General features: G+C 48.0%; 1 protein-coding gene across 3 annotated transcripts; it reads right to left on the reverse strand.

The window, feature by feature from the left end:
• Positions 1-2669: 2669 nt before the first annotated feature.
• PIGV (phosphatidylinositol glycan anchor biosynthesis class V) lies at positions 2670-12252 on the reverse strand. 3 transcript variants are annotated; one of them, XM_068969394.1, is made up of 5 exons: positions 11956-12252; positions 11290-11374; positions 9462-9596; positions 4988-6109; positions 2670-3448 (listed from the first exon to the last, which is right to left on the reverse strand). In XM_068969394.1, the coding sequence occupies exons 3-5, from the start codon at positions 9537-9539 to the stop codon at positions 3167-3169; spliced, it is 1482 nt and encodes a 493-aa protein (XP_068825495.1). In that variant the 5' UTR covers positions 9540-9596; positions 11290-11374; positions 11956-12252; the 3' UTR covers positions 2670-3166. The 3 variants fall into 3 exon arrangements, with proteins under 3 accessions (XP_068825495.1, XP_068825496.1, XP_068825494.1); XM_068969395.1 differs by lacking the exon at positions 11956-12252 and adding an exon at positions 11508-11936; XM_068969393.1 differs by lacking the exons at positions 4988-6109; positions 11956-12252 and having other exon boundaries at positions 2674-3448; positions 11290-11936.
• Positions 12253-12489: the final 237 nt, after the last annotated feature.

Below are 12489 nucleotides of genomic sequence, written 5' to 3' on the forward strand. Positions count from 1 at the left end.
AGTCCATGGGGTCGCAACAGTCAGACACGACTGAGTGATTAAAACACCACCAATTCTTATATCACACTTACTCTTTCCTAAGTAAAATTCATCCTCATCACAGATAAGTTCAAGTAGAGAAATACAGAGCAAGAAGTTTTTAAGTGTCTCTTCATTCCCCAGAATTTATCAGTTTTTCCCTTGATTAACGGTCCTGTGTTTCTGCTAGAAACTCTATCAAACAGCTATTTGAGGACAAGAGGCACACCAGTCTTATTCCCCTAAAATAGGCATTACTAAACAATTGCTCAAAGAATCAGTTTCAAATCCCCTAAGCCTGCACACACTACATGTTTTACATGAAGGTGAGAGGGCTGGGTCAAGAAAAGTGATTTTTTTTTTCCAGGGAGGCTGGTAAAGACAAGTCAAACACTCCCTTCTCCTCCCACCTTCATTAAAGAACAAAAAAGCATCTACTTCTAGGTACATGAAGGGTCTGGTTTCTGTTTTAGCTGGGTCTCAGAAGGAAATGACTTTTCTCTGAAATTGTAGAAGCCCAACCCAGCTGCAGCATTGTTAGACCTCAGGGTAAACAGGAAGCTTCCTGACTTGGGCCCTTCATGTCCCTCTCCCAGACTATTAAAGACTGTTAATAGGATAGTAAAAAGACAGCTGCTGGCCATAAAATCAGCCCATTCCTTAGTTCCTTAGAGAACAGCAACTATATCCCTCCAAGGTCAGAGGGAAAACGGTGTCTGTCCCAGGTCACACCAGGTGTGTCCACCTAGCTGGGGTTCTCAGTTAGCTCCTCTACGATCAACTGTAACTAGATTGGTCTTTGCAAAATACCAGAGTGATTTAATTCCTTGATATTAGTTGAGAAGGAGAGGTTCCAATTTATAAGGGTTTCTGGTCCTTGAAATCATTTGTTTCCGGGGTGATGAGATCCAGTGTGAAGGTTAAGCTGAGGCTGCCAAAGCAGTGAAATCACCCCCTAAACTATGGAGTCTGAGTCACCTCTTCCAGTAGGGGAATAATCGGTCCTTATTACCCGCCAAAAGCGGCAGCGAGGTACATCCATGAGGGCAATCCGCCTAGTGCCCCTCCCTCTGCAGTGAAGAGCTGACTCAGTACCTCAACTCTTCCTGCACACAAGGTGGAAGGCCCCAGACTTGCAGCTGTTGCTGAGGAGAGAGGGAGCAGTTTCTGCCAACTGGAGGGACACTAGGGCAGGGGTGATCATCTTTTGCCAAGGGCACTCGGGTGTCTTGGCAGAAGGCAGAGGGCTGTCCCGATCTGTGTGTACATTTTCAGAAGCACTTGACTCTGGACCAAATTCTCTCAGCTGTGCTAAAGCTGGGCCGATGGATGGGAAATGCTTATTGGCCAGGCTGACTAGGAGCTCCAACAGAGGGTGCTGGGGCTCAGCCAGGAGCGTCCCTTCAGCTGGCAAGTTGAGCTTTCAGCCATGGTCAGAGGGAGTGTATCATAATTCTAACTCTCACAGGGCTCTCCAGAAGCTGGTTATCCATCTATTTTGAAGTTTCTGCTTGCTGGAATTTTTGGTTCAAGTGGGGAACGAGTTGTGATGATGCAGAACCTCTTACCTGGCTCAAAGAATTGAGAAAAAGTAGCTCAGCAGGGATCAAGGTTTTTACTACAACTATACAGACAGTCCCATCACCAAACGGGGGCCAGAAGATACCATTTCATTCAACCATGGACTTACCTACAATTTATCAACGCCTGCTGCTGTGACGGTTCCTCTGATCCTTGTCTACTAATAAAGCAAGCACAGGCACTCTGGAAGGGAAGGAAAACCAGTCACCGCTCACCAAGCTGAACATCTAGTTGCCTTGGGCAGGTTTACTAACACACAACAGGAGCCTTAGTTGCCAATGTCAGTGCTTTTCCTCATTCAAAGGAAAGGTCACTGAAGTTACTCCTGAGTTGCACCTGAGAAGAGGGAAAGTTTCTTCTAAGTGCTGAAAATAGGAGAACTGGGTATTTTTCTCCAGTAGGCTAATACAGTTTCCCCTTAGTTTCAGAGAGGTAACTGAGGCTCGGGAAGCTCTTCCTAGGGCACAGCTGCTAAGTGGGGTTTCCTGGGGTACCAGAATCTAGGCCTTCTGCCTCCTCATGCAGTGTTCTTACCATGACTTTCCCCCGCAAATAACTTGATGCAGAGCATGTGGCAGGGTCTCAGCCCTTAATTTGTATTATTTTGTAAATCTTTATTTTTTAAATTATTTTTGGCTGCACTGGGTCTTCGGTGCTATCTGTGGGCTTGCTCTAGTTGCAGTGAGCAGGGGCTACTCTTCATGGCGGTGCACAGCTTCTCACTGTGGTGGCTGCTCAGGTTGCACAGGCCTTCAGTAGTTGCTGCATGTGGGCTTAGCAGTTGTGGTTCATGGGCTCAGCTGACCCATGGCATGTGGGAATCTTCCCTGGCCAGGGATCAAACCTGTGTCCCCCTACATTGGCAGGCGAATTCTTAATCATTGCACCACCGGGGAAGTCCTGTATTATTTTTTTTGAAAGATAATTTATGGGATTTCCCCGGTAGTCCAGTTTAGTGCTCTCACTGCAGGAGCCCGGGTTTAATCCCTGCTTGGGGAACTATGGTCCTGCAAGCCAGTACAGCAATAAAAATAAAAAGGTAATTCATTACAGATATAAACAAAAGTTGTTTAATTTGCATATCTTTTCATATAAATAAGTGAACAAATCATGAAAAAACTCATCAGAAACAACATCCCATTTGGAAAAGATGGTCCCATTTTACTCACTATTGCTGCTACACTGTTCAGGCCTCCATCATCATCACTGTGTGGACTATGACCAGCTTGTCAGCTAGAGCCTTTGATGAAATTTATATTTAAACTTACATGTGGGTAGGTGGTAAGCTTAAGACTATCTCTGCTAAGATTGACTGACAACACAGATCTGGAATAAGATTTCTTCCTTTATAGAGAAACCAGTTACTACTTTAACATTTACCACAGCAAGGACCAGAAAGGGCTCTCTAGAGGCTTTCACTTCTTCCATTCCTAACCAATGTTCAGCTAGAGAGAGAGGTTCTAATGGACAGAGTAAGGGTTCCAGGGAGCACAGGCAGCCCCAGAGTGTATTTGTACTTTCAGACCCTGGTTACGTCTGCTTCAGGCCTGTCCCCTAGGTCTCCAGGTTATGTCCAAGGCAGCCAGTTGCAATGGAGGAGTAGTCCCAAGAGCCAGTAAGTCACGAAGTAGCCTAGGATGCATCGTGTGACCAGAGAACAAGTTTTCCAGTTGTACAAGAGTCCCATCATAGAGTTTCTGGGGACCTTTTGTCCTGGTGGGGGATGCCCTGCAGGAGGCTTCCCAGGCACAGCCTCTAGGGATCTCAGCAGCGGTTCTTGATCCAGAAGCAAGTGAGCTGAAAACCAGTACACAATAGGAGTGGAGGAGCATAAAAACCTGGTGAGAACCTGAAATCATAAGAGGGGGAAATCCACACATTTACTGGAATGTCACTGCCTCAGATGGATTGAGCCTGGGACTTCCCTGCTTCTGGGTAAACTATAGCTCCCAGACTAGGAATGCATTATGCTGGAAAAGATATTCATTCAGCAGAGCTTAGGATCTGCCTTATAAAGCTGTGTATAACACCAGCCAGGTGACTGCAATGTTATAAGTAAACACAGCTACAGACTAATTACCACAATAATGGGCCAATCAATACTCAAAACTCCATGGGGTCCATTTTTAGCCCAGGACCAGGACTCTAAACTCTAGGCTGGGGACCTCCCTGGTGGTCCAGTGGTTAAGACTCAGTGCTTCAAATGCAGGGCGCCTGGGTTCGGTCCCTAGTTGGGGAACTAGATCCCACACGCCACAACTAAAGATCCCAAGTGCCGCAACTCACACCTGATGCAGCCAAATAAATAAATAAATAAATATTAAGCTCTAGGCTGGCCCTGGGGCTCTGGGAACCTGAAGTGGTTCTTTAATGCCCTGGGGATGGTAAAGCAGGAGCAAAGGGGCAGGGGATCCTGTGGTTCAACACGGCCCCTCTGGGGGAGTCCAAAGCCAGGTCTCCAAATGGTCTCCCTCATCTCTGGAAACTCTCAGCTTTGCTGGCATTCACTCCAGTAGCTAATCTGGCTGCAAACACAGAATGCTACTTTCTATTTCCCCGTGCCTCTTATTCATATAGCTCGGAGAACTTTAGAGACAGCCAATGTGCACCTCCGAGAGGCAGAAACTGCTGAGGAATGACCAGTGTGGAGACCAAAGACTTCCCCACGGTCATGCTGACCTGAGGCCACAACCAGGAACCAAACCAATTGGATATACAACCAAACCCTTCCCACCTCCCTCCATCCTCACCACTGACTGAATACCGCACAAGACGGCCCCTCTGAAAACAGAGCCCCTGCCAGAGCTCAGAGTACCCCAGAAAGCTGGCATTCAAGGAGACATTCCAGGTACAGTGGTTATGTTAGGGGAAGGTCCCAGAGACATCCTCTGTGCTCATCCCTGTAACTCAGTCAGATCAGGTCCTTTTAGGACTCTCATGTCTTCACCCATGCCCTTCCATCTACCAGAGTGCTCATCCTCTGCTTCTTAAACAGAATTCCTTCTTACTCTTCAGGACCCAGCCGACATATGATGCCCTTCTCGACTCCTTGACAGCTGACTACTGTTTCCTCCATGCTTTCACAATACTTTATCTCAAAAGGATCTCCTCTTCCATTCCGCTATACTGTAGTTTTACCTTTTACTTGTTAAATGTCTGCCTCTCCATTTTGACCGCAAGACCCACTAGGGCAGCAATCTTATCTTATTCATGTTCTATTCTCAGTGGTCTGACCCAGGGACTCACAATAAAAACACCCCCAAATAGTAGCTGAATGAATAAATTAGGTACAGGTCACTCAAACGGAAGAAGTTAGCTGTCTTGCCTGTTCCTGACCAGCGGGTTTGGCCTGTGTTCACACCTTTTCCCAGCCAGGAGTCCACCTCACCTGAACATGCATGCATAGACTGCCAAACAGCAGCAGCGCTGCAGCGTGGACCACGTACACAAACACCCGAGGACTGAGGAATCCAGGTTCAGGCTTCTCTAGGGTCCTTTTGTTCTTGCTCCTTTGCATCCCAAGTGTAAGGAAGAGCCAAGGGTGGCTGGTCACATATGTCCAAGTTGCCCAGGCAACCAATATAGCCATCGGTGCAGCCAGTAGAAAATTGGGCACCTGCTTGAGTTCATAGTATCTCAAAAAGCCAACATTCCAATAGACATCCTGGATGTAGCTGTATATTAGGGGAAGTTCCCAGGAGCACCAAGGTGGCTTGTTTCCCTCTGCAGTTCGGTAGCCCTGGTCTACAGCTAGTTGAAGCAAGGGCTGAGGAATGGGGTGGGCTGAGCCTGGCAGACAGAACTGGGTATAGGCGTAATACTGAAAGAGGGCAAAGGGAAGGCCGAGTGTGAACACTGATAGGAACACAGAGCCCACCAGCTTCAAGAGCTGTCTCAGAGCATTCTGCACCGTGAGAGATGAGAAAAAGCCTTGGCACTGAGAATGTATGAGGAAGCCAATGCTGACTAGCCCATTGGAGCGTACACCAGTGGCAAGGGCGAAAAAGAGTCCACTAGTCCAGCTTCGGCCCCTTTCCAGCTGCCCCATGGCGCTGAATGTCAGGAGAGCAAATAGAGCTTCTGAGTAGCCAGCAGTCAGGAAGACATTGGCGGGGCTGAGGCAGAAGAGCAGCGCTCCATAAAAGGCCTGGCGGGGACAGTGCAAAACCAAACAACCCAGGTCATGAAGTGCAAGTGCAGCCAGCGCGGAAAACAAGGAATTGAGCAGAGCTACTGAGATGAGCAAGCAACTCCGTAGGTTCAGCAACCCCCACAGGGGTCTCAGCAATTCAGCCCCCAGCAACAGGACCAGGGGGAAACCAGGGAAGAAGGCAAAGTTGTGCTCATACAGGTAGCCGTGCTCGGCAATGAACAGGAAGTGTTCAGCGTCCCAGTGAGACAGGCCACCCAGAAGACCTTCCACGAGTTGGTCTGCAGAGCCAGAGGGGGCGAGGCGAGGAGGAGAGAAGGCTTCTGCACGATGGTCTGGGATGATGGCGTTGAAGAGAGCCTGTGGGATGAAGAAGAACTAGTACTTTGGTTGAGCAAGTGGAAGAACTACCATTTAATAAAATGAGGAAGAAAAGACACGTTGGGGAAGAATCATGAGTTCAGTGTGAAGTAGATGTTCCAGCGCAGAGGTCAATGAGGCAGTGAGACATATGAATCTTGAGGGTGAGGAGAACCATCAGGGGTGGAGATATAAATTTGTAAGTCATAAGTGGATGGATAGTACTAAAAGGTATGAGACTGAAAGAGATCACCCAGGGAAGAAGTGCAGATAGAGAAAAGAAGAGCTCTGAGGACTGGGTCCTGGACATGCCAACATTTAGAGGCCCAAAAAGAGTGAGGATCCAGCAATAATGGTAAAGGAGGAAGGGTCAGTGAGGTAGGGAGGAAACAGGAGAGCACAGTGTCACAGAACCAAGCAAAGCAAAGGAGTGATCGGCTCTGTTAAATGTGGTTGACAGGCCAAGTAAGATGGGAACTGAAACTGACCACTGGATTTAGCAATCCCGTGAAGGTCACCAGTGACTATGACGAGAGCTATTTCACTGAAGTGGAGGAGAGAGAAGACTGCCTAGACTGGGTTCAACAGAGAAAGGGAGAAGGGAAACAGTAGATACAGACAACTATTTGGAGGATTTTTGCTGTAAAGGGGAGCAGAGATGGGGTAGTAGGTGAACGACATTGTGGGATCAAGAGAAATCTTTTTTTTTTAAGTGGGAGGTATCTGTTTGCCAACGGGAATAATCCAGCAGAACGGAAACCACTGTGTACACGAGTGAGAAAGGGAAGGGTTGATGGAGCAAGCAAAAGAGGATGGAATCTGCTATGGAAGCGGAGGAGCTGACCTTAGTTTAGAGAGGAGAGACAGCTCACGCCACCTTCAGCAGTGAAGGTGCAGAGGTGCCGATGTAGGTTTGTGGATGGCTGTGGAGGAAGAATTCAGAAGGTTGCTTCTCATTGCTTCTATTTTCCTGAATTCTCATTCAGGAAAACAAGCTAGAGAAAAGGTGCTAGAGACCTGAGGAAGTAAAAAAAATGTGTAAAGTAATTTCTGACCCTAGCTCTCAAAATAGCCTGTGCACTGGATTTTCAAATACAAGATGCCTGGGTTTCTCCTTTGCTCCACAACATTAATGATTTAACCAGTGTGGGGTACAGCCTGGGCTGCTGCTGCTGCTGCTGCTGCTAAGTCACTTCAGTTGTGTCCGACTCTGTGCGACCCCAGAGACGGCAGCCCACCAGGCTCTCCCGTCCCTGGGATTCTCCAGGCAAGAACACTGGAGTGGGTGGCCATTTCCTTCTCCAATGCAGGAAAGTAAAAAGTGAAAGTGAAGTTGCTCAGTCGTGTCTGACTCTTAGCGACCCCATGGACTGCAACCCACCAGGCTCCTCCGTCCATGGAATTTTCCAGGCAAGAGTACTGGAGTGGGGTGCCACTGCCTTCTCCGACAGCCTGGGCATTTAGGTTGTTTTTAGTCCTCCCAGGTGATTCTGATACAGAAAAATTTAGAGAATACGTAGGGACTGGACCAGGGAAATACACTAAGATTGCCAGGCAGCACTAAAGACTCACTTCGGTTAATGGTATTGAATAAAAAGAGACTAGTTAATAGAGTCGTATGCTTTCCTCTGAGCAGATGCAGGCGCAGAGTACACATGGAATTGAATTTAATCAAGGGTGGGCTATTGTCTTGTGATTAAGACAGGAAGAAGGGAGCAAGTGAGTTGTACATGTATGCATGGTGGACCATGGACTCCAAGCTGGGTAAGAAGCGGAGCTGAAGCCACAAGGTGAGTGAGGGACAGGGAAACAGAGCTAGAATCAATGGCTAAGTCCTGAGGGAGTAAACTGCAAAGATAGGAGATAGTGGTTAGATGTATCAGCTTTATTCATATTGAAACCACCAAGAAATATACAGTAATGCTGGAAAGAGCAAGAGTGAATCAGGAGCCAAAACCTTAAAGGAATGAGGAAGAATGAGCTGCCACTAGCAGAGATGACAGAAACAATGAGGGTTAACTGGGGATATAACCTGATGGCAAGAGTTTTAAAGCTGCCAGTGGGGGAGGGGAGGACAATGAAATAGCATTATTATTAAATGTGTTTTTCCCCATTACATTGTCAGCTACTTAAGGGAAAAGAGATCGTGACTTTTTATACTCCCACCTAGCAATTCTTTGAACAGAGCAGGAACTTAATAAAATTTGGTGGCTGAGTGAACAGCACAGAGGAAACATGCTTGTTTCCAAATCACCACCTGAATTAGAACCCCTGCTTCCTGGTACTCCATCCCAGGTGCCATCCAGTCACAGCACTGCTTCCTTAGTTCTGCCAGTCACTCAGCTGATGCTGGTTCAAAGTCATCATCAAGTCAGTTTTCCAAAGCCTGGCCACAGGAGTACAACCTCATTTTTAAGGCTCTTTCCTTTTTTGGTCAATTTCTTTACTAGGCCACTTTGAACACAGAAAACAAGTGGGACAGGACTGACACAGGGAACAGTCCTAGGCTTCAAGCTGAAGACCCTTTTAACTAAACCTGGGACCTAGCAGAGCCTGTTATGCCGCATATACTTGGGGAGGAGAGCGGAAAGGAGTTTTCCACAAAGGAACCAGCTATGAGCCTCAGAGAGAATGTGCTTATGATGACAGGCACACAGAATATGTTGACAGAACATCCCTAGGCTGCTGACGTACATTCAACAATAATAGATACTGTGGACCTACAAGCAGTGGGTACTGTGCTAGGCACCATATATAGTTCATATATACCTGAAATCGGATTAAAATATCTATCAAGGGCAATCGTGGAAGGGAAAGGGAGTTGCAAAATGCACTGGAGGTTGTGTGTGGGTGAGACAGGAAGGGAACACAGCTAGGGAAAGAGTAGAAGACACATGACTAAACAGATAAACACAGATGGTCTTAGGACAGTGCCCCTCTCTTTCACTCAACTGATTGATACTGTGCTCAGCCTCCTGGTTGGGGACCCAGGGTAATGCTTTGAGCTGTCATACCCTAAAGGCAAAAGGTTACAGAATGTAGTCTGGTGGAAAGATCACTAGCCCAGGGGTAAGGAAACCTGGGGTATGATTCTGGCCCTTTTCTAACTTGTCTTGTGACTTTAAGGAAGCCATTGAACCTTTCTGGGCCTCAGCCATTTCATGTGTAACATAAGAGATTAATAGATCACTTCTAAGAGTCCTGTCCACTTTTCAGCTGTGTGGTCTGGGTCTCTAGAGCTGTGCCCCACGTGGAGGGGCACATCTGGGAAACCGAAAGATGAGGCCTATTCTTAGCAAATAGCTCAGTCATGTGGCAACGGCATGTTCGGGACAAAAGATCAGAGACTGACCTGCAGCGCCAGAGTCAGGACACGGCAGCTGACTGCAAACCCCAGGACCTCTTTCCGGGATGGGTCCAGGGGCCACATCCTCTCACCACCAGGAACTCAGGGGGCCTGCTGCCAGGGCTGAGCTCCCTCAGGCTTCTAAACACCAAAATCCAAGGAGGAAATGTTACACATGGGCAGAAAGTCAATTCTTGAAAGCATTCTTCATAGAAACACCCTCCTGCTTCAGCATTATTATGGCAAACTTAACCACCTAACCTCCTAAATGAAGAAAAAGTATCTTAAAGGCAGATGGGACTGCCTCCCGTCACTCTGAAGCACTGTATTCTTATAAGGGAAGTTCCACACTTCCTCTAGGCAGGAAGCTGGAAAGCTAAGCTCACAGAAAACCTTTAAATGCCTGTTGAGAGCCCCTGTGTGGGAACTAAAGGCCTGGGTTCAAGTCCTGACTTTCTCATTCATAAGTTTTCATTTTGTTCTTCTCAGCCTCAGTTTTCTAGGTGTAAGTGAGATTGGACTCTTTTTGTCTGTCTCATGAAACTGTCATGATGGCGAAATGGACTGAAGTGTGAAAAAAGTACTACCAAATCTACACTGCGGTTGCTATTATTTGGTGTGTGCCCTTTCCCTCTTGCCCAGAATAATAAACTAGGTCCCAAACCAGAGTCCCAAAAGTGGGGCATAGAACTGAACTGGAAGACCATAATGACTACACACTCTAGTTAAGCTCTCTGATGTGTGTTCAGTTGGTCTGTTAAATTAAGTGGAGAAGGAAAAGAAAACCACCACTCAGCAGGACTTCAGCCAGCTCATATTGCTAAAACAAACTGAGAGGGACGACAAAGTCGACTACTACAGATGGAGAAACTGTTATTTCCCATCTCTTCATTGGAATGGCAGCAATGTATAAACAACTGCAAAGCCATTCTGAGGGAAGGAATGCACTTTACGGCTTTCTTTCTTTTTTTTTTAAACACAATTCCTTGGGTTCACAGAAGTACCAATGGCTCTTACAGAACCAGTCAGGAATCAGAAGGGAGGGCAGGAGCATCACAGGCAGCTCATCAACTTGGGGTGAAGAACTAACCCTAAAGGAAAAATATTGTACTTAAACAGAAAAATTAAGAGGGAGGGCTGGAAGACTTTCCTTTCTTAACACCAATCAAACCTTTAAGTATCACTTGTTTCTGGAATTCGGTGACCCTCACTAGACTATGTGATATGCTCTCATTACCCTCTTCCTTGTCTTTAATAGTTATTGTTTATTTGTTTATGAGAGCAGGGGCTTTGTCTATCTTGTTCCCAACTATCCTTCCAGGGCCTCGCATTAAACCTGTGTTCTGATTTAGTGGAAGTGGCAGGAACTGGATATGGCTTCACCAGTTCACTGGCTCTGGATACAAAATCTCTGCTCCAAGTACTCCTCCCACCATGTCTCACGTTGAGAGCAAAACAAAGTCACAGAAGCCACAGGAAAATACAATTTCTCCAGAAGCAGCAGTTCTCTTTCTTCAGCACAAGGGGGCGCCTGTTGATTACTCCATCACCAGGAGGCCTGGAGGAAGGGAGGGGCCACCAACGCCACACCGGTTTGCTGATCAAAATTCAGTTCAAAGGCAAGCTTTCGAAATCCCCAGAGAACAGCGGTAGTTTGTGAATCTACCCAACATTGCCAATATCTGACTCGCTGAATCGAGAGGAATCGTAGAAACAAGAACAGCCAACCTTACACGGCCGCTGGTTCTTTATCCTAGGATGAATTCACTTTTTCCCTTCCTTCACTTCCCACCCACATGCAGAAGAGTCGGGAACAGAAAAGCACAGAACCCACCTCAGCCTCTTCACCAGGCTTCCATTCTTCCTTTCGTTTCTCCAGACTCAAGCTCTAGACCCAGCGACCACAGAAGACGTGTAGCCTACACTTAGTTTGCAGGCAAACCAAGTGAAAACAAGAATAAAGCCAGTGAGCTCTCCCTCTCAGCTAATTGCGGCCCTCACTTCCCAACAACCCCTTTACGAAAGCAGACTCTGAACTGGCAGGACACTTACAGAGCAACTAGTTTTACTCTCTTTTCCCTTGAGATAAATATGCCCCAGGTAAGTGAGTAATAAAAACTCTCCAGAGTTTTTACACAGAGAGCTCATTAGACCCTGTGTAATTACCATCGCCATTTTACAGATGTGGAAACTGAGGCTCACAAGTATCAAGTGGCACACCCAAGGATATATTTAAGGAGAATATCTTTTTTTTTTTTTTTTTTCTGTCCGAAACATCAGTCTTTCCACCAGCCCTCACTCCTGCCAAAAGCGGATGCGCTCTTTCAGAGCCAGGATTTCCCAACTCCAAGCTCAGTACTTGTCAGGTGACAGCGCATGCTGTTGTATGCTTAGGGCAGGGAGGGTCCCATCTGAGCAGACAGGAAAACCTGCTGAATCGGAGCCCTGGACGCCCTGGGTAAGACTAACATCCTCGGGGGCAAAGGGGTGTTGTTCTGACCCAGGGTCCTCGGGACCAGAGGCCTTGCTGGCCGCCGGCTTCAGGGGCCACCTTCTGCCCTCCCACCCGGGTCCGAAGCCCGTTCCAGCCGTTTCCTTTTCGACAAGAGTCCCAAGCAGAGATTGGGCATCTTCTCTGCCCAAAGGGCCACAGCTCAGGGGTTACTCCGGAGGGGGCCGGCGACGCCTGCCCCGGCCTACGACCGGAAGGCAGGGGAGGGCGGGAGGCTGTAAAGGAAGAGGCGGCACTGGGAGGCCGCTATGGCGGAGGGGCGGGGCTCTTCGCTTCTCGGCGGCCTCCGCCTCATTTCCCTCGGCCTCCGTTTGACGATTTCCCTCCCCCCACCCAACTCAAAACTCCTAGGCTCCGAGGCTGGCGCCGGGTCCCCAGCGCCGGCGGGTCTCAACCTCTCAGGCGGGGCCCGAACCTTAGCTCCTCCATCCGGGGCTCCGAGCGGGCGCGCCTGCGCACTTGCTCCGCGGACGGCGGCCCCGCCCCGCTCCTGCCGGGAGTCGGAGCTGCCCCGCCCCCCTC

Source organism: Capricornis sumatraensis, chromosome 3 (genome assembly GCF_032405125.1).
Source record: "Capricornis sumatraensis isolate serow.1 chromosome 3, serow.2, whole genome shotgun sequence".
NCBI lineage: Eukaryota > Metazoa > Chordata > Mammalia > Artiodactyla > Bovidae > Capricornis > Capricornis sumatraensis.

What these genes read in the sequence shown, in the direction of transcription:
- PIGV (XM_068969394.1), bottom strand. Translation starts at nt 9,539, where the DNA reads ATGTGGCCCCTGGACCCATCCCGGAAAGAGGTCCTGGGGTTTGCAGTC. An exon ending in TCCTGACTCTGGCGCTGCAG is followed by an intron (nt 6,110 to 9,461) that starts GTCAGTCTCTGA and finishes TTCATCCCACAG; the next exon opens with GCTCTCTTCAACGCCATCAT. An exon ending in GTCTATGCATGCATGTTCAG is followed by an intron (nt 3,449 to 4,987) that starts GTGAGGTGGACT and finishes TTATGATTTCAG; the next exon opens with GTTCTCACCAGGTTTTTATG.